Consider the following 27895-nt stretch of genomic DNA (forward strand, 5'->3'; position numbering starts at 1 on the left):
AACAGGGAGCAATTATAACCCCTAAAACAACCGGGTCATGGTGATCCAATAACTTCAATGTAGGCATAATTCCCCTTCAATGCTTTCAAAGCTCTTGTCATCTGAGAATAAGCTCAGACATTAAACCTAAGATGAACTCTTAACAGCATCCTAATACAAGGGAAGCATTCTAAACTAAATGCCACTAATCTACAGTATGAGTAATTTACATTCGACTTTGCAGAAATGTCAGAAAATCCCTTTATCCTCACATTCTGTTCATATTCTACATCTTCACAGTATGTTCTGGGTCAATTTTGACCTGGTATAACAATCATAAAACTCACTCATAAAAAGTGTCTATACCAAATACTATACATACAATATCATGTGTGTAACCCTAACCCTAACCCTTCTACCTAAGACATGAAAATATAACATAGCAATAACGATGGAAATGTATTTAATGTAAAGGTAAAATGATCAGAACTTTATGGAAGTGTGGGGTTTATTGTAGAACCATTAAAGCCATCAGTCTTCACTGCTACATCATAAAAAGAAATCCTCATAACTACTATCTTATTAAAACTACTGACTATTGACATGGGTCAAATTTGACCCAGAACAGCCTCAATTGACAAAAATGTGTAGCACCTAAACAAAACTCTTGAAACATCAATGTCAAATATCACTATTTGCTTTTTGCCTACAGCCTCTTTGCTTTGGGCTGTCTGAACTGATCAATTAAACAGTGTTTCTAGGTGAGAGAAATATCTAGCAGTAGATGATGTGGAGCTTTGGCCAGAAAATGAAGATAAATTCTCAGTGTGACTACTGCTATGACTCCTGTCTACAAACAAGCTAATCAGTGACATGCAGCTAATGTACTCACAGTCTAAAGGCGACTTTATTTGTTTGTAGTAATAGAACAGTAAAAGTCACTAGTTAGACTGGCAATATACAGCGTACTGCTCATAATATTAATATTGATATATTTGTGCTGATGTTACTTGTCAATCGAGGCAAATGATTTTGGACAGCAATGATAAGCTTACTAACAGATCATGTTTTCATATTTGTCCTGTATTTCTCACATTTCAGTGAAGAGCATTTGACTAGTCTGTTGGCAGTGAGAAGTTACAAATATATATTCAAGCCTCATGAATGTTTCATTATCAGTCTTATGCAATGATTAGAGTGTATGTAATTATGAAAATTAAGTGAAATATGAAATGATTGAATAAATGATTTGACTAAAAGATGATCTGTCTAGTTCTTTCCCTGCTCTTGAAGAAAAAGCCGACTCCCTTCTGTCCTCAGAGGCCTCATCTGCAAAAATGAGTCATCACAGGGTCAAAATAGACATCAGGAACATTACTAAAATATCACCGGCTGAGGACTCTGCTTTTATGTCCTGCGTAAAAGACTTTTATGTCATAGAGGTGCATAGCCTTCAAACTCCACCACTTCATATGCACTAAAATTATCATAGAAATGATATTAAGAATGATGAACTCTGTTTCTATACTGTGATGCTTTAGCTTGATGGTTGACATTTGACCACAAGATGGAAACTAATTGATGATGGCTGATATCACATGCAGGGTTGCTGGAATGACACCAATGATCATCTTTTCTATACCACTGTGGTCCAAACCAATCACTGCTGCTGCAATAAATTGAGAAAAAAAGAAAAAAGAAAGCCGATTAAGGTCCACTGAAATAGAAGAAGGTGAAAGACGCGGAACCTTGAGCAAATTAAAGAATACACCATGAATCCTGGAGCCATAATGCTGAACATGAAATGTCAATATGAAGAATGATGTGGCTGTGAGGATTATTTAGTTCTAAACCCAGATGGCTGAATAAATGTCTCCAGTCTCTGTAGAACACCAGTAAAGTGTTTTTTTCTCTCAATGCTTTATCCAATAGCGGACCAATGATTCTCAATTGTGGGCAAACAATCTTTGCATTAGTGGAGCGTCGGCGGTGTGAGGAGTGTTGCTTCAACTGGGCCTGAGGCACAGGGGAGCCTGGCAGAAAGCCCAGTCTGTGGCTAGTACAAAAATGTGCAATAAAAAAGAAGGATGATAACATTGTGGGGTATGGTTAATGTTACGTTTGTTTGTAATAGTGAATTGTGGGCAAAATGAGTATCTACTGTACAGATGGGTTAAGGTTAGGGGTTAGGGGTTGGGTTAGGGTTAGGGTTAACCCTGTTCAGATTGAAGGGGGGTAGTGATATTGTACGTATTTAGAGTCTAGAATGCTCAATGATAACAAAAACATGCTATTCTTGAAACACTGCAACAATGACATCAAGACCCTTAACCTGTTTCATGCAAGTACACAAATGCTTCTATCATTTGGATGACTGCATGTTGACCAGTTTGAGGAGCTCATGCTACATTTCAAATGGTGCTTTTCCACTACACAGTTCCAGCACGACTCGACTAGACTCGTTTTTTTTGCGTTTCCATTAGGGATAGTACCTGGTACCTGCTACTTTTTTAGTACCTGCTCTGCTGAGGTTCCAAGCGAGCCGAGCCAATACTAAATGTGACATCAACAGACTGCCGGCCACTGATTGGTCAGAGAGTCTTCACTGGAAGACTCATGAGCCGTCCCACACGAGAATCAAACCCGGCATTTTTAAATACCAGCAACAGCGTTACAGCCATACGGCTCCATTTTGTTGCTTTGTGTGTGACAGAAAGCCTCATACAGCAGCAAGTACACCACTGCCTCCATGTCCTCCATTGTTTATGTGTTTGTGTCGCGTATAAAACCAAGTCACAGCAGACGACCCCGCCCACGTTGAGTAGGTACTTTTTTGTAATGGAAAAGGTCCTTCCTGGAACCGTACCGAGTCGAATCGAGTCGAGTCGAGGTGAGTAGTGCAGGAACTGTGTAGTAGAAAAGGGCCAAAAGAGTTCCAAAACTCTCCACACAGCATTGACAGTGTGTATCACTCACTCACGCACGTGTAGTTAGGGATCTTGGCATACTGGTTGACCCAGCTCTCACCCTTGCTGCACATATTAAGTCCCTCATCAAGACATCTTTCTCTCACCTCCATATTATCGCACGCCTCCACCTATTCCTTTCAAACTCTGATGCTCAACCTCTGGTTCAGGCCTTCATTACATCCCATATTGATTATTGCAATTCCCTCTTCATTGCTCTCCTAGCAAAATCCATTCAAAAAACTTCAGTACATTCAGAACTTAGCAGGCAGAATCCTGACCTCATCCTCTCCCAGCTACACTGGTTACCAGCCCTGTCTCACCTTCAAAGACCTCCATAACCTGCTCCCCTCTATCTTAGTGAACTCCTCACTCCTTACTCTCCTTCTGAGTCTCTCAGGTCCTCCAACTGCAACCTCCTCACCGTCCCACGCACCAAACTGTCCACCCTGTGAGACCAGTCCTTCAGCACCATGGCCCCCAATCTCTAGGGTTCTCTCCCCCAATCTCTGTGTGGCCGACTGACTTAAAAAACGTTTCTTTTCCATGAACATTTCTCTTCCCCCTCCTCTGCTTAGTCTTTTTTTTCTTTCTTTTTTGAAAGTAAAGTGTCCTTGGGTCTGTGAAAGGTGCTATATAAATAAAACGTATTGTTATTATTATTATCATTATTATTACATTTCGTCACTGCTTCATTGAGACAGAATCTTCCTGTCCTTCCTACATGAGAGATTCAAAGGCCACACATTAGATCTTCTATTTTCTTTTCTCTCTCTACTGCACAGTAAGTACAACAGTATATGTTCCTAAACACACTCAAACATTCTGATTGACTGAACTTTAAGTTAGCCTATATCGCCTCCTTGAGTACTGACATTGATCACCTGCACCAGTGTGAGTACTGTATGTTCACCAGGGTCACTTCTGTGCTCACTAAGCAAGGCTTTGCCATTTCAAATTGAAAATAGAAATGGCTAACTCAGTTCAGCTGCTTCTTTGAACAGGCCCAATTTAAAGCTCTCAAGGTTCACTAAGTTCTGCTATTATACAGATTATCCTTGAAAAAGAACAAAAGACTTTAATTGAAAAGCCTCCTTTACATAACATTTAGTTCTTTAACAGCAATCCATTTCATTCCAGTGTACCAAGTACAAATTCTCTGCAGTTGGTTTATGCTGCTGTGACTTTTTGTTTTTGTTTTGCTGTACCTCACATGCTTGTGGTGGCTGCTGCAGTGCTGCTACTGCCAGCTCTGCCTGTTTGACTTTGATAATGGCTACTAGTAATATCAGAATGTTTCATCATAAATTTAAATTATAATTAGTTTAGACAGATTAAGGTGAAGCAGCGTGTGCTCAGTTCTGAAAATTAAAAAAAAAATATGTGAGTTGTAAATGGCTTTCTTTCTAACGGGCATGGTGCAGTCTGGTTTGAACTAATATCACAGAAAAGCTTCATGTGTCACTGACTCTCTGTGCTGAGGTTCCCCAGGCTGAAACACAGTAGTGACACTTTATATTTTCATGTCTGTGACATATTCCACAGATATAGACATTGAAAGTACAGTGGAAGGTGTAATGATGATGATGAATAATAAGACTATATCAACAGATCATTTCCACTGTCTATGTTTGCTGGAAGCTGGTGGCAGACTTGGACCAGAGGCTCTGCTTCACAGCTGAGATTGTGGCAACCAACCTCAGACCAGACCACTCAAGTGAGGCCGACAATAGTATGTCGGCCTCACTTAAGCTTATCTACATCATTGAGCTCATAGGGAGGATGCAGTGGAGGAGGCCTACAAGTGCAAGAAGCTGAGGTACGCAGAGCTAGGCTGGACAGCAAAGGTTCTGCTGGTTGAAGTAGAAGCTGTAGAAGGTTCATTGCCACATCAACATCCAAGCTATTCTGGCAGATGAGAGTGTGAGGGAAGGACCACCAGCTGGCAGTTAAATAACTCTCAAAAGCTGCTGAGATGGGGAACCAGTGGTTGTGGCTAAAGAGAAATGATTCCATCCAGGACCCAAGATGAGTTAATGGCATCTATAGGGGGTGAGCCCAGGATGCCAGGATTCACTGCTGAACCCTGCAGAGGAGGCGTGGGCCTATCAGCCAAACATCGAGGAAGGAGGATGCCCACTTGACAACACAGAGGATGCTATCACTCAGTTGGCCTTGTGCAACTAAGGGATAATAACTTCCAGTCCTACACAATAGAGAGCTTTGCACATCACACAAAAAAAATATATATAGAAAAGAAGAGGTTCCACAACACAAACAGACTTCTCTTGCAGGCTGTGGGTCCCAGCTGTTAGACTGTATGTTATGTGCACATGTACATTTGACTTCCCATATGTCTTTTTACTCATACATGAAGAGGCTTGCAATTACATGTACAGTATATCTCAACCCATTCTCATTCCTTTGTTGTCATATATGAACCTTTGTCACATATGATAGAGGAATGTATATGAAACACGCTAAGCTGTTCCGTTAACATCAACCCACCCACAGTCCTTTATACTTTTAGCATCAGTCCCATTGGACAACCTACGCCTGCGACTGTTTCCTTCCACCATGTTGTGGTTTATGGAGATGAAGACAGTTGCTTTGCATTACCCGTTGAGAAAAATGTAATTACTGAATGCAGACTGATCTATCTCTATGTGTTAACTGATAATTGTGTGCAAATAAACAAAAGCAAGCAGTATTACTGATTTGTGCACAAACTTTACTTTTATTACAATGATTATAATGAACTTGGTTATCCCCCTTTGCCACTTGTCAAGAAGATGCCAGAGGCTTTTTATCAAATTAGAGACATCAGTATCAGCGTGTAAGATATTATGATCATTTTAATTATCATCACAGGAAGAAATCAGACTGCAAAGGCATATAAACATATCTGATAGGCTTCTGATAGAATGATATTCACTCAACCCTGGAGATTTTTTGTATTTTTATGATTCATGGTTCTGGGATTTTATGTCTGCATGACATTCAATCAGAATCTGTTATATTAGCCAGTGCAAGCATAAAATGAATGGGTCCTGGCTTTGCTCCTAAAAATGCAATAGAAGAATAAAAATTGACAACAATAATGATAATAATAATAATAATGATGATGATAATAATAATAATAATAATAATAATAATGATAATAATGAAATAAACAGTAAAGTTAAAATGAAATTGAAAATGTGTTTCCAGAATAGAAGAGTAATAGTTTTGAAATGGGATATGAAACATGAAATGAAATATTGAAAGTGAAGCAGACCTGGCAGAAATTAACTATAATATTTAATTTAACTTAATTTGTGTTTAAGCACCTGAAACTAAGAATTGTTGTGTTTTTTATGATCTAAGAATAAGCCCTTTATATCTATATGGGGGTCTTCTTCCACAGAGACCACCATCATGTTGCACTGCCATGTTACAGTAGCCCAGAATGGACAAACCAAACACTGACTCTGAAAGTGAACAAATGGATTAACAGTGGAGGATGAATGCAACACACAATTTGATGAAATATATCAAAGTGACAAGTGCAGGTATTTGACGTACAGTCCAGTTTAATAACTCCATCTTCATCTCGTTCATATGGCTATGGTATAATATTTAACGTACAGTAATGTAAAAACTGGTGTATAAGTCACTCTGGTGTATAAGTCACAGTCTATTTTGGGGGATGTCATGCTGGGAAAAATGCTTTTCTATTAAAGACTGGTTTATTTAAATGTAGCAGTAGTTATTCATTTATAAACACATGTGTTTATACTCCAAAACTTTTTGATTTTTATTTGAAACACGATTAAAACACACATATTACACCTGAAACAGTGGATCTGCTTAATGGTTAATGGTCTGGTAATGATTTGATTAACTGAACTGGACCTGTATATTAACTCAGACCAGGTTCAGTTAGGCTGAGTTTCAATTAAACCTTTTAAAAGAAGACAGTTACTTTAAATATTTGATACAGTGTGTATCTGCACTCATACGATGGACAAGGAGGCTCTGCAGAGGGTAATAAAAACTGCCCAAAAAATCATCGGCTGTTCTCTCCCCTCCCCTGATGACATTGCCAGTAGCCGCTATCTCAGTAGAGACTCAGCCATCATTACAAACTGTACGCATCCTGGTCACCATCTGTACCACCCTCTGCCCTCTGGGAGGCGCTACAGATCACTCAAAACCCGGACTACCACATTCAATCACAGGTTTTTTCCTACAGCAATACGCACCCTGAACGGACTCAAGTAACACAAGTAAAGCATTACTCCTTCCTTGCAATACAATAACTCAATTGACTCTTCACGTGCAATATTCTTGTTTTTATTGATTGATTTTATTTTATTGTTATTAATTTATTTATGTTTGATCTGTGATTGAGCGCGATGTGAATCCGCTATTGTGGCACCTAACAGAGCAGCACTTTTAATTTTGTTGTATTGTTCACAATATAATGACAGTTCTCTGCCACAGTTTAATAAAAGCTGCTCATCTGTGCACTTTCACACATTGCACTTTAACATCTGCTACTGTCCCGAAACACTTCTGATCAACACATTGAATCTGGTTTTATTTTTAGGACTATTCTTAGGACTGTTGTGGTGGTGTAATGAGCAGCGTGTCTGTCATTAGTGCAGGAGACAAGGGTTCGAGTCTTTACAGCAGCAGTTATATATTAATAATGTTTTCAACGGAAAAACTCTGCTGCATTTTCATAACTTTAAATAAATGCATACAACACGAACATATCTGAATTTACAACCTTCAGTTTGTTATATGATGGAAATTAATCTTCCATCAAACATGCACACATGCATTTCATGCTGCTCTCACGCTCACACACCACACCTGACATTTTTTCACGCTGAGAAGTGGACAGAAATGATTATATGATATACAGAAGAGAACAGCAACGTATATATTTATCCTGCTGTCCTGGTGGGATACTGGAGTCTTCCGCCAGATGCTCCCCTCCGACATTCAGTTCCACAGGGTACAAATAGCATGCACTTCTAATTGGGGGAATAGCATACATTGATATTACCCTTTGCCTCATTATTATTATTATTATTATTATTTTTAACATACAGTAGTAACAGCTCATCAATAGTCTATTTTCATTAGTTGCTGACACAGCTAGAGTACATGCTGTTTATGACGTTATAGTTCATAAGTGTGGACGCTCACATTATTATCTTTACAGTTATAGTTATCGTTCTCAGTGTGGATGGCCCTTAACATACCTATTAGGGATGCAACGGTACTCGGTAAAATATTGAATCATTCAGTCCGCTCTGCACGGAACAATACGACCTTATGGACCGCGGGTTTTCGGTTTCGCAATTCATTTTGCATTGATGCTTTAGAGGCCACTGTGTGTGTGTGTGTGTGTGTGTGTGTTTCTGTCTGTCCGTCCAGGCAGGTGAAAAGCCCTCCCCACGAGTTAATGTCCAATCACTGTTGTGCCTCCACCCACTCAACCCCTCTCACACAGTAACTGGAGCAGGTTCAAGGTGCAGCTCACACACAGAAGTGGAAAAAAGAAAACAAAGAGGCATGGCCAGCACTAGCGAAGGAGTTGACAGAGAAAAGTTTGAAGAAGCACCGGCTTCATTCAAATCTCCGGTGTGGGTTCATTTAGGTTTCGCCGTTGAATACATGCAGGAGTCTCCCGTATATTGATAGCGGCTCCCTGACGCCCACAAATGAGACACAATCTCCCGAAATCTGGATCGAGCAAGCAAGAGTGCGCACTAGTGAGTGACTGTACGTGTGTGTGTGTGTGTGTGTGTGTGTGTGTGTGTGTGTGTGAGAGAGACTATCAATGCAGCGCGTATGAGAGAACAATGTCCTTATAGCTGTGTGTTGCAGCTTATTAGACCCATCCCCCCACCGGACCGACACCGATCACCTCGATCGCCCCCCCCCCCCCCCCCCCCCCCAACCCAACCCAGTGTAATGTTTTATACATATTTTCTACTGTATAGCGTATACAAGTAGTCAAGGAATAAGAGGCAGTTTACCATTTGAAAGTGTTGTGTTGGGTAACTGTTAACTTGAAAGGAAAGTGTTATATTATTCAGTACACCAGTGATACTGTAATTGTTTACTGTGAAATGCAGTTTTAGCTGACAAGCAAAATAAAGAGATCAATTTGGGAGAAAAAAAGTTGTTCTCTTTGCACAAAACATGTACCGAAACCGAAACCGAAACCATGACCCAAAAACTGAGGTACGGACCGTACCGTAGGTTACCTGCACCCCTAATACCTGTAATCATATGCAGATCCAGCCTCGCTGCATTTTACTGGTATAGGACACACCATTGTATAAGACACCAGTTTTTACGGTCAATGCAGGTTAGGGTTAGGGTAGAGCAGTGTGTTGTGGGTAAACTTGGCATGTTTGACTGCTGTTTTGAGTTGTCTACCATCAGTGGGGTTCATTCCATTTCAAATTACACTGGTTGACTGCAACTATAATCCAAACACTGCTATCTCTGTTATGAAACCGTGTTTTATAGCCTATGATTGTAAAATGTGAGATTGCTCATTTAATTATATATTTCCAAGAATGTAGCTGAGGACATTTAATATGAAATCATCTTTCTTAAAACACAGTCTAACCCAATTAATACTGAGCCACATCAGCCAACAAAGCACTCCAATGTGTGTGTGTGTGTGTGTGTGTGTGTGTGTGTGGGTGGGTGGGTGGGTGGGTGTGGGTGATGAACACACACAAAATCTTAATCAGTTTTAAATAAATTCTGTAATTATGGTTTTGTAATGGGTAACACAAAGCAGACTATATTTATCTCCATAGCAACGGTGATTGTAGAGCCTTCCTCTATCCAAAACTGATGGGGAAAAAACCCCAAAAAGAACCAACAACTTTATTTCTCAGAATTAAAGGAGAAATAATTAGAACTGAAGACCATAACATAAGTCTATCATAGTTTAATTATCAAGACAGAAGACTTTCATATTTTTTACTGGAACTGATGCTCACAGGGGCCCTAAACAATGATTAAAACATAAGTTCATTTTTTAAACCTGTCATCATTCATCATTAATAGACATTAAAATAATATTTTATTTACACTGTACTGTACTCATTAAAAAAGGCTTCATTTTTCTTGGTTTTGGCATTACATTTAAAATGTTAAACACAGTGTAAGAGAGGTTATCAGCTTGCATCCAATATTGAATTCCACTCTATTCAGAATGTTTCCTGCATGTCTGCACACAGTGTTATATGTTCATAGCTCTATGTCAGTAAATATTAAACAGTTATTATTGGACTACAAAATAGTTGCAAGCACGCACAGGTAGAGTCAATTAAAACTTTGAATGGGGTTAGTTGTAGTTACAGCAACTGTGCATTTTTGGCGAGGCCAGTGCCTGCTGGTTGGGCCCAAAGTCTGGGGCCCCTGTCTGGGCATCTAATATTAGAATAAATGGGTTTACATTGAAGTCTTAATCTTGATGTGTTTCGTTAAAAAATGGTGCCTGACATATAGGGCTGGGCAGTATATTGATATGATATCGCTATCGTGATATAAGACTATATATCGCCTTAGATCGTAATATCGTGATACAGCATAGGTGTTTTTTTCCTGATGTTCTAGCTCTTCTATTATTTGTCTTTTACCCACTTTATCATTATTCTGTCTCCCTACGTTTAACTAGTTTGGCATATTGTAATATCATGCTATGGCATAAGAGTTGTCTTTTCCTGGTTATTAAGGTTATTTTCAGAACTTACCAGATTGTTCTAGCTTTTCTATTATTAGCCTTTTACCCACTTAGTCATGATATCTACATTACTGATTATTATTGTTCAAAAATCACATTGTGTAAATATTTTGTGAAAGCACCAACAGTCATCCCTACAATATTGTTGTGATATTGATATCGAGGTATTTGGTCAAAAATATCAGGATATTTTAGGATATCGCCTCGCCCCCGTGCATCTGTATGAGACATAAGCCTGACAGCAGAGACCTGGATTGGGTTGCACCAGCTAATCCTAGTGTTGCTTAAATTCTTAGAAAGTAACTAGTTTCAGACTAGTCATTCACTAAATCAGGTTTGTTTCATTAAAACTTAGGCATTTTTCGGAATGTATAAATCAGCTGTTAAGAAAAAAAACATAAGAAGTAACTAACAATGTAAATAGGAAAAGATATGTAGCATCACAAGCTGAAACATCACTTTCAAACTTAACAGTTTTAGTAGGCAAAAGATAAAATAAACTTGACCGCCAATACTTAGTGAAGACATGACATTTCTTTTTATTCAAAGCTGCACACCTGAAGAAATGTGTGTTTTAGAATTAGCAACATTCAGTTACTGACATAATGTGCTGTCATTTGAGAGCCAGAAATGTAGACTACACTCCATATTTCCTCTTTTCCTCAGTCTAAACAGGCCAGATATCATCATGCTGAAGTTTGCTTTGTATCCAGTTTTAATAGAAATCTCCACTTAGTAAACACTGACTCACATCCTGCATCCCACGTGTTGTCAAGTCGTCCCACTACAATGCTTAAAGGTTAAAGATGTACTATGCACAATTTGTTGGTTGGTGTTTGTAAGCAAAGATTCCTGCAGATAAATATAAAAGCACCCATTCTAGTGGGTCATAACAATGATATCATAAGTGATGATTGATAGGGATTCTTTTTTATGAATCTACACTAGAGCTGGGTATTGTTTAAAGAATTACAATACCAGCACCAATCCAAGTAGCCTTAAAGTCATACTGATACCAGCTGAGTACTTCATTAGATTCCCATCATGTGAATAGAAACATTATATTACATAAAATGCCACCACTCCTCCACAGCGTCATGATTTGATTTTTATAAAAAATCATTTTGAAAGTCTTTTATTAAATCTGATTAAATACAAAGTGCACTAAATCAGCATGTGGGTCACAGCATCAGCACACACACTTACACAAAAAGGATGGATTGCAGGTATCGTTTGACGGGAGATGTTCAGATACTACTTGGTATCAATTTCTTTTGGTTGATATCTAAAAGATATCTAATACCATAACATTGTTTTTTGTTTTAGGAAAATCTAGTATAGTATACTTTTAAGGCTAGGGAAAGATGGTAGTTTGGTTAATTATTGATCAAAAATGTCTTGTTTTTGCTTAAAACTACTTTGGACTTTTTCTGTATTTAACTAAGAGCAGCATCTTCCCCTCATCTTTACTAGGTTCTTTGACTTTACTTTAAAGTCTGTGTAAAGTAAGAATAAATATGTGTTCTGAGTTTGACATACCACAGAAAAGTGTGTTGTTAACCCCCCTGCCAAATTTGAATGATTAAAAAAGATCACCAAATATATGAAATTAGGCTTCAAAGTTGTGTAAAACTCAGCCTCTTTCTCTGCTACCAAACGCTGTGGGCGTGGCCGCCGAGTTCACTGAAACCCCGCCCCCTACCAAGTGTCACCTGTCAATCTAAGTCACCACCTCTACCAGAAACATGGACGCTACTTCTGAGAGCTTTCTGCTGCTAACTGAGCTGCTAGCTCGGCGGCTAGCTCAGCGGCTACCTCGGCGGCTACCTCGGCTGCTAGCTCGGCGGCTAACTGGCTAACTGTAGACTGTAGTAATAGTAGTGTGTGCTGAATGTATGTTTACCTCTACAGCAGCAGGGGTGATTTTCAGACCCGCCCACTAAATCCTGAACACAGAAATGTTGAAACACAGTTTGTGAAGCCTAGCGCCACAATTCAAATCTAAATGGTTGAAATGCTTTTTACACCTTTTTTAGAAATACATTTATGACCTATTTAATGTGTTTAGAAGAAAATGTCTGAATTCACTTTACACGGTCTTTAAACATGATTGAATGCATAAGTTTGCAAGCAGATGTTGAAATAAAACACTTGAAAACCATGTATACATACTATTTGCATAATATATGTGTAATATAAACATTCTATTGCTTTGTTAATTAAAAACCATACACATCCATATGCAGAACAGACTGGAAATGTCTGAAAACCATGTTTGCATAAAGCAGCCTAGTTTGACGCCTCTCCCATTGGGTGCAGTTCAAACTCTGGTGGGTGTTTACTTTGGTTTTTCTGGGCTGGTGTGAAAGATGAAATGAAAGAGAAAAACAACTGGAGGGAGACCAGCTGAAAGAGAGTGTCATCCACTTCCAAGCAGACTGTGATGCTGTTGGTTTGTGGTCTGAAAGCAGCTCCTCATTAGAGGTGGTGAAACCTACAAACTACACAGTTCATCTCCATAACATTACAGTAGGAGACCAGGCTTTTTCTCAGCATGTTCCTACCTGTTGCTCATTATTCATATGAGGTTGAGTTACAGTCAGAACTAATAGTTCTCACAATAGCTTATTTAATATTATTGTAATTATTATTATATGTGAGTTATTGGTTCATTTGTAATAAATGAGTATGTCCAAGAACCCCAACAGAACTAAAACAACAATGTGTCAATTTTCTTCCTTTATCCATATTAAATAAACCCAACTACAAGTTTGAAAGAGACTATTAATTCAGATCTATTTCATCACACATACTACACTTAAAGGACAGATTCTGAAAACAACAGTCAGGAGCCCAAATTTACATTGAAACATGTTTTTCTTGCTGTAATGATTCCTCCTGTTCATACTGACCATTAGAAGATCTCTTCATAATGTACTTACAATGGAAGTGATGGAGGACTAAATCCACAGTCCTCATTCTGTGTAAACATGGATTTAAAAGTTGATGTGAAGCTAATATCAAAATTACAGTGTTTTTAGTAGCAAAGTCTTTTTGTTACTATACTTCCACCACAGCTCAACAGGAAACACTAAGAGGGAATTTGATGGTAAAAAGACTATAAATGTGTCAGGTATCACTTGATATGACTAACTCACACTGATGAAGCTCAATAGAAGCTGATCATCTACTTTTAAATGACTGTGTGGACACACTGTGGATTTAGTCCTCCATCACTTCCATTGAAAGCACATTTGAAGGAGATCTTTTAATAGTCAGTATGAACAGGAGGAATGATTACAGAAAGGGAAACCTCTTTACTGTTCATATGGACACCTGGCTGCTGATTTAAGGCACAGTCAAAAAAAATATGAACCTGTCCTTTAAATTCCACCTTAACTTTTCATGTGAAAATTTGACATTCTACAAATCAAATTTCATCCCTGGGTGAAATCTCACTTCTTATTGTCTTGGATCAAATAGCCTGAGTTTAACCTGATAAAGAACACATTACTCCTGCAGCATCTGTTGCTATGGTTGCTATGGTTACACTGCTTCCGAACATTTGATCATGAGATGCCAGGATATAAAAAATAATAAAAGTATCAAAACGCAGCAGCATGACATCATCCTTCATTGTTCTCTTTCATTTCTCATACTTATTAAGGGTGGTGTGTGTGTGGCCTTCTATTTGTTTGTTCATTCATCTGTCACATACAATATCTCACACACCACTGATAAGATGTTAATGACACACGGTGGAGGAATGCATTTGTCCACCGTTCCACCGACACAATGATTGATTTTAATATCAAATGTTAAGGACGTTTGGAAACTCTTTACTTTAGCCTGATTGAATTATGCAGCCAGCAATTTAATTTCATCCTCCTCCCTCCTGAGAGTTGAGGCACAGGTGTTGAAGTTGTTAAAAAGGAGACGGGTGGAGTGAACAAGCTCCAGTCTGATGAGCACGGTTGTCCAACTGGCATCAAAATCTGCCATGTTTAATTTTTTTTTCAGAAATTAAGAGTTTTTTGGAGTTTGAAGTCCAAACTGCAGACCTAACTTCTTGTTTCATACTCTATCCTGTCCTCATCTCTCTCATCTCATCCCTGCCTGTCATCTTTCCTCCAAATCCTCTCTGCTTTGCTTTGCTGGGCTCCTCTCAGCTCATCCCATTAGAGAAAGCTTATAGAGTGTATCTGGGGAGCAGCTCGCCCCTGCAGGAGAGACACTTTCTGATCACACCTGAGGTAATAGGCAGGGGTTAAGGTCATATACCGCATCTGAAAAAATCTCTCTCTTCTCTCTTTGCTTAATTCTCCAGAGAGCTGAAGTTTTTTTTTTCATCGAGTCTTGACTGCAGACAGAATGAAGACCTTTGCTCCTGACCTCCCTGCTAGAAAATCGCTGTAAAGCAGATATGTAACTGTGTGCTGACTTTAATAATGCGAGGGCAGTCTCTCTCTCTCACACACACACACACACACACACACACATCTCCTTTTAATACTACAGCTGGGCCTGTAGTTTCACAGCTGTATATGTACTCCCGTTTGTGAATATCAAGAGCATTCTGTCTACACTGCTCAGCTTTAAAGTCTGTTTAAAGTAAGAATAAATATGTGTTCTGAGTTTGACATACCACAGAAAAGTGTGTTGTTAACCACCCTGCCAAATTTGAATGATTGAAAAAATCGCCAAATATATGAAATTAGGCTTCAAAGTTGTGTTGTTACACTTGGTGTCGGTCTGGGGGAGGGGTGCGATCGGTGTCGGTATAAGGACGCTTTGCTCTCACGCACGCTGCATTTATAGTCACACAAATACACACACGCGCAGACACTCTCTAGTGTGCACTCTGCTCACTCACTCCAGATTCCAGGAGATTGTGTTTTATTTGCAGCAGAAAAACTATTTGATAAATCCGAGCTTTTGCAGCGATTTTTCAAATGTAACTAAAATTGTAATCACAGAAATTTCCAAAAGCAATAATATTAGCAATTAAATTATGTAACGTTGTTACATGTAATTCGTTACTCCCCAACACTGCCTGTCAATCAAAGTCACCACCTCTACCAGAAACATGGACGGTATGTCTCAGAGCTTTCTGCTGCTAACTCAGCTGCAAGTCCGGCGGCTAGCTCGGCGGTTAACTCGCCAGCTAGCTCGGCAGCTAACTCAGATAACTGGCACGGACTTTAAACTAAATTTAAATTGCTCCAGATGGCTGCACCGATGGTGTATGAATGTGTGTGAATGGGTTAGTTTCCTCCTGATGAGCAGGTTGGTACACTGTGTGGTAGCTCCTGTCATCAGTGTATGAATGTTTGTGAATACGTGAATGTGACATGTAGTGTAGAAGAGCTTTGAGTGGTCTAAAGACTAGAAAAGTGCTATATAAGTACAGTCTATTCACTATTTATAGTTATTTCCTTATTTCACTACGGTGTACCATTGTGTATTAATATTTTTTAATATCACTGACTTACAGTTGAATAGCTTCTACAGAATATTGCAATGAGAGATGATACATTAAAAGCTAAAGTGGGATAAACTTACAATATATACAAATAATGATGATGGAAATATACAAACACCATGTTCAAGCATAAGGGTGTCCATATGTGCACTTGGCACCAGGACAACCTAGGCAGCAGTTCGATGATGGACTTTGTAGTCCTGTCGTCGGACTTGCGGCCGCATGTCTTGGACACTTGGGCGAAGAGAGGGGCGGAGCTGTCAACTGATCACCACCTGGAGGTGAGTTGGCTCCGATGGTGGGGGAGGATGCTGGTCAGACCTGGCAGACCCAAACGCATTGTGAGTGTCTGCTGGGAATGTCTGTCTCCTATCAGAGAGAGTTTCAACTCCTACCTCCGGGAGAGCCTTGATCATGTACCAGGGGAGGCGGGGGACATCGAGTCCGAGTGGGCTATGTTCCGTGCCTGCGTTGTCAAGGTGGCCGACCGGTGCTGTGGCCGTAAGGTGGTCGATGCCTGTCGTGGCGGCAATACCCGAACCCGCTGGTGGACACCGGTGGTGAGGGATGCCGTCAAGCTGAAGAAGGAGTCCTATAGGGCCTGTGGGACTCCGGAGGCAGCAGACAGGTACCGGCAGACCAAGCAAAGTGCAGCTAAGGCGGTCGCTGAGGCAAAAACCCGGACATGGGAGGAGTTCGGTGAGGAGATGGAGAACGACTTCCAGACGGCTTCGAAGAGGTTCTGGACCACCATCCGGCGTCTCAGGAGGGGTAAGCAGTGCATCGCCAACACTGTGTATGGTGGGGACGGTGCACTGCTGACCTAGATATGTGTTTGAATGTATGACATTGATGAAATGTCTTTATGTAGTTGTATAACTTGTGTCTCATAAACCTCATAAACCCACCTTATCTACATATGGAAAGTAAAAGGTTGAACATAAATGATACCTCAAAGAGACATATATTCTACTTAGATGTATTTTCATGTTAGACGTACTTTTGATAAGCAGGTCTGTCGTTTTATAACCTAAAGGTTATCTAGTAATGAAAACTACTTGCATCACAACAAATATGCCCGTACATAGATTTTCATCAGTTCATTAATTTACTGTCAGTGATGCTGCATGTCAGACTAAACAGAGAGAAGCATCAGTTTTTAACTGTATCTGTCCAAATTCTACTTTTAACAGAGGGAAAGTACATTTATAACTCAAAAGGAGTCTTTTGATTTTAAATTCTATACATCAGCATATCTGCACATCTGGACCGCTTCAGGCTAAAACCAGAAATCATCTGACACAAATAATGAAGAGCAGGTGTTTCAATTCAGGGATCACAGAGTAAGCTCAATTATATGCATCTAATATTCACCAATTAGTTTTATATATTATATACATTTTGTAATGATTCCTTACATTCTACATAATCATTTATGTGTAGGCTTTATACCCATGTTGTTGCCCTTAAACATCTGTCTCAGTGGAAGACACTGTGACCTCAGACACATGGATACAGAATGTGCTTTCCTGTCAGCAGCCCTGAAACTTTGGAATAAGCTCAATGTCCTTGAGCTTATTCTTATTGTGGGCAGCTAAAAAACATCTGTTCAGACAGGCTTTTAGTATTTTACATTGCAATGTCTGTCCCTTGTGTATTTTATATTTTGTCTTTGTTTTTATGTAGTTTATGTATTTGATTTGATTCTATTTGATTTTATTCCTTTGACTTTGAAGCATTTTGTGACTGGTGTCTTGTTAAAGGAGCTCTATAAATAACTTCAGCTTGCTTGCTTATAGGGCTGGGTATAGTTTAAAAAATGACAACACCAGCACCAGTCCAAGAACCCTTAAAGTATTACTGATACCAGCTGATTACTTCATTAGATACTCATTCCACCTTTAGGTCTCTGTCTTTTATCTGGTCTAACAGGTGTGTAGTGTAGACACACTACAGAGCGTTTAGGTGGCATCTTGGCTGCTGAACTGTTAAGTGCGCTAACTCAAATTCACCACGACTTCACCACCACAGACTGGTTGTAGCTGCTGTATCAGTGGACCAATCACATGTCACATTAAATCAAAGAACGCTTGCATACAAATAGTCATAGTTTCTACTGATTGCAGGTATCGTTTGATGGGAGATGTTTTGATACTACTTGGTATTGATTTATTTTGGTCGATACTTTAAAAGGTATGAAGTACTGATACCCAGCTCTAGTTGTGTATGTCCAAACAAAGAAGAGCACAGTTATCCCTGCAGCACAGCAGTGTTAACTCTGTGTAACTAAACTGCACATGAATAAAAAGCTGTGTTATGTTTTTATACAGATCAGTCCAACCAGTGAGACAGTCACTGCTGTGACACTTAAAGTATTTACCTTATTAATTATTTGCATCAGCATTTATGAGCATTCAAATTGTAAATTAATTATTCAATACTCCAGGCTATGTTTTTTGTTGTTGTTTGTTTTGTTTTTTGCATGAAATTATTTATTAGCCAACATGTATCTCACATCAAACCATAGTTTCAACTGGACACAGCCTCCCATGTGATTAAATAGGAATGACCTCCCAGCCAGCATGTCCATGTGGACCCCACAGAGACCCATAAGGGATGTAAGTGGGCTAAATGGGCAGAGCCATAAACAGAGCACATTGTATGGGCCCTATATGTGTAACTCACTCAGTTGGGCCCCACCTGAAACCCAGACAGAACTCACGTGAAGCCCATATGGGCAAACACAGGTGGGGTCACCATGGAAACTGTGAACAAACCCACTTGGGACCCATATTTGCAGCCCAAATTTAACCCTTATGGGGCCCACATGCTAGTTTCAACTGGACAAGCCTCCCATGTGACTAAACAGAAATGACACAAATGAGATTAAATTAATGATAAATAAATTAAAATCATTCTCCTCCTCTTCCTGATTGTAATATTATTTATGATGCAGATTAAAAGGAAAAAAATGGCAGATCACAAAGAGAAAAATCTTTCATAAGAATAAAGAAACACATAAATATTTATATATTTGTTTATTTTGTCCACCAGACCTACAGTAAACAGATTATATCTATATAGAATATATAGTTAATCCTTTATGATGGACTGCAACAATTTCTGGGTCAAGTGAGGATTGAGAAACAATGAACTATGGGAATTGGGATGTACACACAATCATGTAACGTGGCGTCATCTGTGTGCACACAGACTTCTTGGACAGCACAAACACACAATCTGCTCGATAACGTCCACACTGAAACACTTCATGTTTATCTGAGCATGCAGACACCGGCTTGCATGTTTTCAGTGAATTTATTACACAATTAATCCACTCTGCCCTTTGTTTTTTATAGAGGACAACTGGGTGATGGGATGTTTAATAGTTTAAGGGGTCGTTGTAACTCTGACAGGAATACTGGTAAGACATGATAGCATATCAGTCACATGATTACAGGAAGACAAGATGTGTCAAGACATTGATCTATCGAAACAATATCAACTAAAAGATTGGATCTGATGAATGAGTGTTGATGTGAGCCAGCACCACTAGGTGTTTTCCCCAAGTTCACTATCTCTGACATCATATTATATGAGAAAAAGAAAAAAAACAAAAGAATAGGTGATGGCTTTTAATTTACTACTGACTAAACCTCTACTCCCATTAGGATTAAGTATTATAATTAATTCCCGACTGTTTCACATGAGGAGAAACACTCTAGAGTAACATCTTTAATTCTTAGATTATAGGGTACGTATCCCTCACTGCACAGGAGGCTTGCTGCTTAGATTAATCCCCAGAGACCCACCATCAGGGTGACTGAGCCGCCTGGCATTTATGAATGCCCCCGCTCAGTCCATTACTCACACTATTGTGCAGTAAAGGGTAGGAGAAAGGGTAATTGGCAAGATAAGCATTGGCTAGAGAGAAAGAAGAGAGGGGGGGGGTCGAGAAGAAAGAAGTGATGGACTCTTCCTCAGACGTATTCAGTACAGACACAATCTGTGATGTTACTCAGAGGTCCTGTCACATCACTGAATAAGTCTTTAAAAGGGAATCCAATTTTTCGGAGGCCAAGCGATGTTCAAACACAGTTGGAAGTGTAATCTATGAAGTGATTCATCTGCATTGGCTGAGATCGTTGAATAAAAACAGATATTGCGTAAGCATGGATTATTTTTCTTTTAAACATTTTGTAAGTGCATCTTTTGATGCTCTGAATGACTGTGCTTTCTTCAAAATGATCAGTAAATGTTCAACTCTGCAGAACAGCAAGTTAACAAATCATGTCATCATTAGAGCTTGGTATCAGTTTATCAGAGTATTGGTACCAAATAACAAAACAATCCTTTCTTTCAATTCCTTAATTTGGGGAATATAAGCAGCTATTAAACAGTTAATCATTGGGAAAAAGATGCAGTGCTGCTCAATGAGTCAGTGTTATATCAAGAACTTTGCCTGCTGTCTAAGAGTGCTTTGATGGTCTTATCCAAGAATTAGCAAAGTAGTTAATGTTACACCTGGACCTATCTATCTATCACCAGGGCTAACAGACAACCATTCACACATCTACAGGCACTTTAGAGTGACCAGTCAACCTAACCTGCATGTGGAGGCCAGACAGAACCTACGCAGGTATGAGGAGAACATTCAAACTCCACACAGTCAGCTGACCAATGGGTTCCAACCTAGAAGCCTCTTGTTGTGAGTTGACAGTGCTAACCACTGCACTACCAAGCACACTTCAACAAGTTGACCAAAGTGCTGAAAGAAATAAAATAACATAACATGGTAACGGCAGAAAAGCACTAGAGATTTCAACCGAGATATAGAACGAGACGTTATCTTCTTTTGTGTGGATTATATTGTTGAATTACTGAATGAAGTTGTGATAACTTCCCACCGTCTCACGAATGAGTAAGCTCCACCCTGCTGGGACAGAGGAGACAGCGGCTTCGTTCATCAGCACAAATAAACTTCTCCAGACACCTCCACTCAACACAGCAGCAGCTTTATTCTGCTTTAGTTGCTTCAGTTTAGAAAAAGCAAAGTCTTAATGAGAGGTCTTCTTTATTTCCATCTGTACAATAAATCAATTCTGATCCTGGTCCACTTCTAAGACATCTGGAAGTCAAGTCTTTCATTAATCAGCAGACAGTTTAGTTAATTGGAGAAGCACAATGTAGAAAAAGATATTTACTGAAACAGTATTTTATATGTTCATAAGTTATTAACTAGTTGAACTTAGATAATCACATTAGTCTTTTTTGATTGGAACATTAAATTAACTAATTATTATATTAAAATGTATTTCTTGTGCTTTATGGGTGTGTCATCAGTCATACCAGTAGTTTAACCAGCAGTTAAATTACTAAAGCACACACAAAAATGTGTAGATGTAACCTCTTACTGTTGCTGTCAGAGTGAACCAGAATGCATTTAACTTAAAAGCGTACAAAATGTTCGTGACCCCCCCCCCAGACTAAACATGTGGGTCTTAAGTTTAGCCATAAAAGTCTCCACAGAGGAGGAACACTTAATTAAAAATGCTAAACTGTTCCAAAGCTTTGGGATGGCTACTGCGAACGCACCACCGCCTTTAGCCCTTAACCTGCATCCAGGGACAGTCAGGAGCAGCTGGTCTGAGGATGGAGAGGGGGCAGAAAAGCCCAGAGATGAACTGTGTAAAGCTTTAAAACTAATTATAGAACCTTAATCTCAGTGATATACTTAACTTAGCCAATGCAGGAATACCAGTACATGTGTGGTGCTATTTATCTTGCTGATATCAGTTAGTAGTCTCTAACAGGGCCTGAGTGATACTGGATTTGAGCTGATGCCGATACTGATTATTAGGAGAGCAAAAAAAAATGCTGATATTGATATATTGGCTGATAATGTTACACATATTTTTTTGTACTGTTCCCTCAAATCTGGTTATCAAACACTTGGGACAAAGATGTGTTATCCAGGAATTATGTTTTACAGTCTAACAATAAACTTTATTGTACAACATGACATCAGTGCTCTGAAACAATAAAACCACCACTGGGAGTTTAATAATTATAAATAGCTATGAATAAAAATAACACATAGAACAGCATACATATACTCAACTACAATTAAGAAAAAGGATCAAATATACATGAAATGCTGCTTTCTCTGTCCAAAACAACTTACAGTACGTATATTAAACCTCCATAAGAACATTAGCCAGATGTTAAAATGAGTAAGTGCAGGACCGGCCCGTGGCATAAACGGTCTATGCGGTTGTTTAGGGCCACAACCACTAGGGGGGGCACATGACATTCTGTGTTGCCTGCTCCACAAACTGCAGTGCTGGACTTTTACATATAAATGAACGTCTGTTACATTTAAGCCCTTGTCTAATGAGTTCACACAATGTTGATTAAGCCTATCACCAGCAGATAAATCTATGTGTAGTTCACGAGGAGATTTTAAATCTTGAGAATCTGCCGACTGTCCAGCACATCTGCGAGTTGGGAAGCTAACTTCCGGTTAGCCGCCTGCTAACTTAAACTAGGATAAAGTAATGCAATTGTGTGGCTCTTCTAGACTGTCCAAATATCATGATGTGACAGATGAATGAAGCCCTGGCAGTGACACGAGTTGTTTAGAGGGGTTACATGATGCTCAAATCAATTTATCCACCGATTTATAGCCACAACAGTTGCAACCAGAGGTCTATAGGGCTCTGGGTGCAGTGTAGATGCCGGTGCATGTTACGTAGACGCATTGTGTGTGACGTATTGATGTTCATGTTTCATGTTCATTTGTCTTATTCTTTACTTATAGACCTTGTTTTGTTTCTTTTTTAGCCTCTCAAATTTTAATATTTTTTAATTATATTTTTTAGCATAAACCCGCCCCTGCTGCTGTAGAGGTATAAATACATTCAGCACACACTACTACTACAGTCTACAGTTAGCCAGTTAGCTGAGTTAGCCGCCGAGCTAGCCGCTGAGATTTTGTTTTTTTTAGCTAGCCGCTGAGTTAACCGCCGAGCTACCAGCCAAGTTAGCCGCCGAGTTAGCCGCCGAACTGGAAGCTGAGTTAGCAGCTGAAAGCTCTCAGACATAGCGTCCATGTTTATGGTAGAGGTGATGACTTTGATTGACAGGTGACACTTGGTAAGGGGCGGGGTTTCAGCGAACTCAGAGGGCACTCCCACAGTGTTTGGGAGCAGAGAAAGAGACTGAGTTTTACACAACTTTGAAGCTTAATTTCATATATTTGGCGATTTTTTTAATCATTCAAATTTGGCAGGGTGGTTAACAACACACTTTTCTGTGGTATGTCAAACTCAGAACACATATTTATTCTTACTTTACACGGACTTTAAGGACACATACAGTGAATGATGGATGGATGAATTGATTTATGGATGTTACTCTGATGGATTGGTATGCAGACAGTTTTCATCATGTCTGCTGTTGTTGTGAACTTACCAACCTCTGCAGCCATCACAGTGATGTTATGCCACGCTGTCTCCTCCCGGTCCAGAACCTGAGTGGTCCTGATGATGCCGCTGTTCACCCCGATGGTGAAATGCAAAGGTCTCCCCTCTTCATTTTCTATGAAGTACCTGAGATATAGAATGATAGAAGCTTTAAAATGTACAGCTCAAGCACTGAGACCGATTAGACTACTAAGAGAAGCTACCACTTGATCATGCTTATACATTCACAGAGAGTACAATAGAGTAGAGAAGTCTACAGGCTGATATATTCGTAGTCACATGAGGACATATGTTTTCTGGAGTGGAATGTACGAGCTATACATCAACTACTGTGAGAAGAAAACCAAGAAACACAGTGTTTGGTATTATGAGCATTTACTTTTTTTCTTTGAAAGTGTTGGATCCTAACCTAGAGGTTAAGTAAAGCTGTCCTCCACTCAAGAATGTGTTTTTCATTCTTGTTCATACAGGTATGTCTGACCTTCACTGTGAAGAATGATGAGAGCACAGTGTTTGTTCTCACATTCATGTGCTGGAAGTGGAAAGTTTCTGTGTGACTACAAGCATGATTTGTGCCATCATAAATAGTTTGGAGCCAATTGTCATCCAATAGGCAGCTTGAAATGATATTTACATATTCATACATTTTGAATTTAGGGAGAAGGATTGTACTTTTCTTTTTTTTTTCGGGAAAACAACTTAGAGAGGCAGAGTTAGGCAGTCTTAATACATGCCTGAAGGGAATCTTTAAAAAATGAAGATGTGGTTATGAGATCATTTGTCATACGAGAACACACAGTTCTGCCTCATGAATGTGTATTATCCATGTGTGTATTCTCCTAACCTTTTATGCTGCTGGTCATTGGTCATCCAAACTAGTTGTGATGTCACAAATCATGCTTGTACATGGGTCAGTGATAAATAAGTGTTGGCAAGAAGTTCAATTCAAACATATGTTAAAGACTAGATTTAAAAGCAGCATCAGGTTTGTTAAAATGAATGTCAAATGGTGTAACCACAAAAGAATGATAAATATTCAATATTTTATCACCTACAGTGTACATAAGTGGACTTATACTAATAATGACTTCATTTTAAATGTGAATGTTTCCTGATCTCCATGATTCTCCAGATTAAATGTAATATTTAGAACAATTATATTCCATTAGCTTTATTTAATATAAAAAGTTATAATGTAAGATCATGCCAAACTAGTTGATATGGTGTTTTACTGAGAATTTAGTGTTTTTAAGCAAGTTGAATTATTTGTTTTTATGGTTACACCACTTAGAAAGTTTTACCATAATCCTCTAATATATTCTCTCAAAATGGATTAAAAGCAGAAATTTGATGCTGGGTCCACAAAAAAAGAATGTGTGCAAGTTATTCATACGTTTATTTTCACATGTTAACCCTTTAAATCTAACCTAAACCACATGGACACCAAACACCTCACTGACCCATATACACATGTTAAACTGAGCTTTACGTTGAGCGCAGAAACAAACTGTGCATACATCATTCCGCACTGTGAGGAGGACCACATCCAACTGAAGGAACAAGAAGACAAACACATTTTTAAAAGAGCAACATACAAGATGGATGGGAAGGATGAGAAAGATTCCCCAGTTTACAACGTGTAAACCTTCATGTCTACCAGACAGTTATATGGTTACTGAGTATGTCAACAGATTGTTAAATGTCACTTTAATCATCTCTACACACAGACTTTAGCATCATTGTTTGCTTGAGTTATTATGACTTAGAAGCTGGAGCCAACACTAGTTACAAGATACAATTTCATTATTATGATGACTCCAATATGACATGATGTGAATGTGGCATTAACCCCTGGTTCAGCTTCAACATGTGCCTGTCACACACACACACACACACACACACACACACACACTCTGCCACTCCCCTCACAGCTCCATCAGATGTCAAATTGCTCCAGTGTTCCCTCTGTCTCCCCCTCACTGTCTACATCACCTGTGCCTAACTCAAAGCTTGTGGGCTGCATTTAGCCCCCTCCTCATTTGATGTGGCCACTACAGCTTGCAAAGAATATCATTTGTGCAACATCTGTTGGTATGTATGTACCATAACCTGACCTGGAACATCACTATCAGCTGTCATCAATCAGTTGCCACTAGTCACCACATTTAGCAGAATCTTGAGGAATGTAGGAGCTCTGGTTGATAAAAAAGAGGTTGACATTGAGAAATATGGGAGAACATTTTGTTTGTTTTGTCCATTTTTTGCAACCATAATGCAGATGTGGCCTGGGATTAAATTAAGTTTGACACCTCTGGTCTATTTAATGCACTTCAGCTGTAGAACCATTGTTACATTCAGTCTGCCACTCTCTGTTTAATGATTTGAATGTTTATATGTTGGCCAGTAATAACTTGTATTTTCCTTGCATGACCAGATTTTTTTTAACCAGCATTTCAGTCCTGGTTGACAATGAACACAAGGACAAAGACTTCAGATTCAGTATTCAATATGATATCTCCAAACATTCACAGCTGTCCAACAATGGAATGAGTTCTTGGAACCAAATAGTCTGTAAAGGTCTTATGATCAAATCCAAAAGTGAAATTGTTCGGCACCATACAAGCAGTTTGGTTTCACTGTGTCATTATTAGGAGTCAAAACCAGCACAGTTTGTTCTCAATGAATGCACAAACTTCCACTTTTGTTGTGTTCTGTTAAGATTTGATATACTTTTGAAAATGTCTAGTGTCCCAATTCAAGAAGCAATCACCTTCTGTTTTTATCTTTTATCCTGAAAATGACAGAGTAAAAGAATCTTATTCAGTTTCTGAGCAGAATCTGCTCAACCATTAGACTTCCAAGACAATACAGTAATGATTGTACCTTAGTCACCCTGTAGTGCTAAATGAATAAAGCAGGAACATAATGGAACATTTCAAATGTCACAATTACTGCTGTAGTTTAGAGGTAGTTCACTCCTTTAAAACACGATTAGTTAGAGAGAAAGTTAATTAGATATTTGTCCCTGTAAGAACCCAGCAGTGCTGTCACTCACAGCTCTGTTGGGGATTGTGTTTGCTGGACTGAGTACAGAAAGCCGTTGTATGCCTCTTTGGCCCTTGTTAGTGATCTGCTCCAGAAGGGCAGATGCACCAGTGTAAGGCCAGAACTGAAAGGGCTTTTTGGGATTGTTTCCATGTTGGCTGCATCACAACCCTCAGTGAGCTTTCCCAAACACATCCATTCTCCTCTAAATCACACAGCTAAAAGTAGTGAGAGTGCTCTTCAGTAAATTGCCATCAAAAGTGTACACTCCCTGGATATGAGCACAGAGTTGCAAATGAGCTATTCTAAATGTCCATGTTTCAGGAAATAAAGGTCACATTGATTCATTCTATATAGACAATGAGAGGTGCCATGGGCATCAAACTCTTGTTTGAAATTTCAATTTTAAAAAATTGTAAAGACTACCATTGGAAAATAACTGCTGTGTAAGAAAGGTACAAGCTTGTGTTGATAAAAATATGAGTAGTTAAAGCGATGGTTTGGCGTAATTTCGACCTAGCGTCATATGCACCATGACGTCTATCTAAACACCAACTCAGCCCTTTTTTAAAATTTGGTCGCAAATTAGTGGAGTTAGAGCTATCAGCTGAATAGCTTAGTACAGGTGCTAATGGAACCAAAAGATTTCGACAATGTGCTAGGGCTGGGCTATTAATGGAAAAATAATGGGAACCGACATTTAGAAACTCTAATGGACTTAATCTTGCTCATGTCAATTAATGGTGATGTTCACTGTTGCCATGACAGCAAAGGTTGCATATCTTTAAGGAATTTGAAAACTTGTCTCCAGTGATGATTTGAACCCAAACCATGATCTTTACATAGTTGTAATCAAATCAACTAGACATTAACCACAGCGTCACACCTTAAAACATCTTTATTTTACACCTAAAGATCCTCATGTGTGAGGGCAGCAGTGGAAAATACTAAACTAAAGAAACGAGATACACTGTTGGTTCCATTAGCGTCTGTACTAAGACATGCGGCTGATGGCTCTAACTCCATTATTGTGCGACCAAATGAAAAAAGAGGCTGAGGCGGTGTTTAGATAGACGTAATGGTGCATATGACGCTAGGTCGAAATTATGCCAAGCCATCGCTTTAACTATAACTTGTAAGAAACATCCAATCATCAAACTTAAAATTCTGCTGC

At 39.1% G+C, this 27895-nt stretch overlaps 1 protein-coding gene across 1 annotated transcript in view; it reads right to left on the reverse strand.

Annotated features, from left to right (window-relative positions):
• Window positions 1-27895, reverse strand: part of LOC128369195 (cadherin-18-like) — a 207895-nt gene that overhangs the window by 51395 nt on the left and 128605 nt on the right. Inside the window, exon 7 of the mRNA XM_053330195.1 lies at window positions 23666-23802. Coding sequence (XP_053186170.1) covers window positions 23666-23802 — 137 coding nt within the window. The remainder of the gene's footprint in view (window positions 1-23665; window positions 23803-27895) is intronic.

This window comes from Scomber japonicus, chromosome 12, assembly GCF_027409825.1.
Source record: "Scomber japonicus isolate fScoJap1 chromosome 12, fScoJap1.pri, whole genome shotgun sequence".
NCBI lineage: Eukaryota > Metazoa > Chordata > Actinopteri > Scombriformes > Scombridae > Scomber > Scomber japonicus.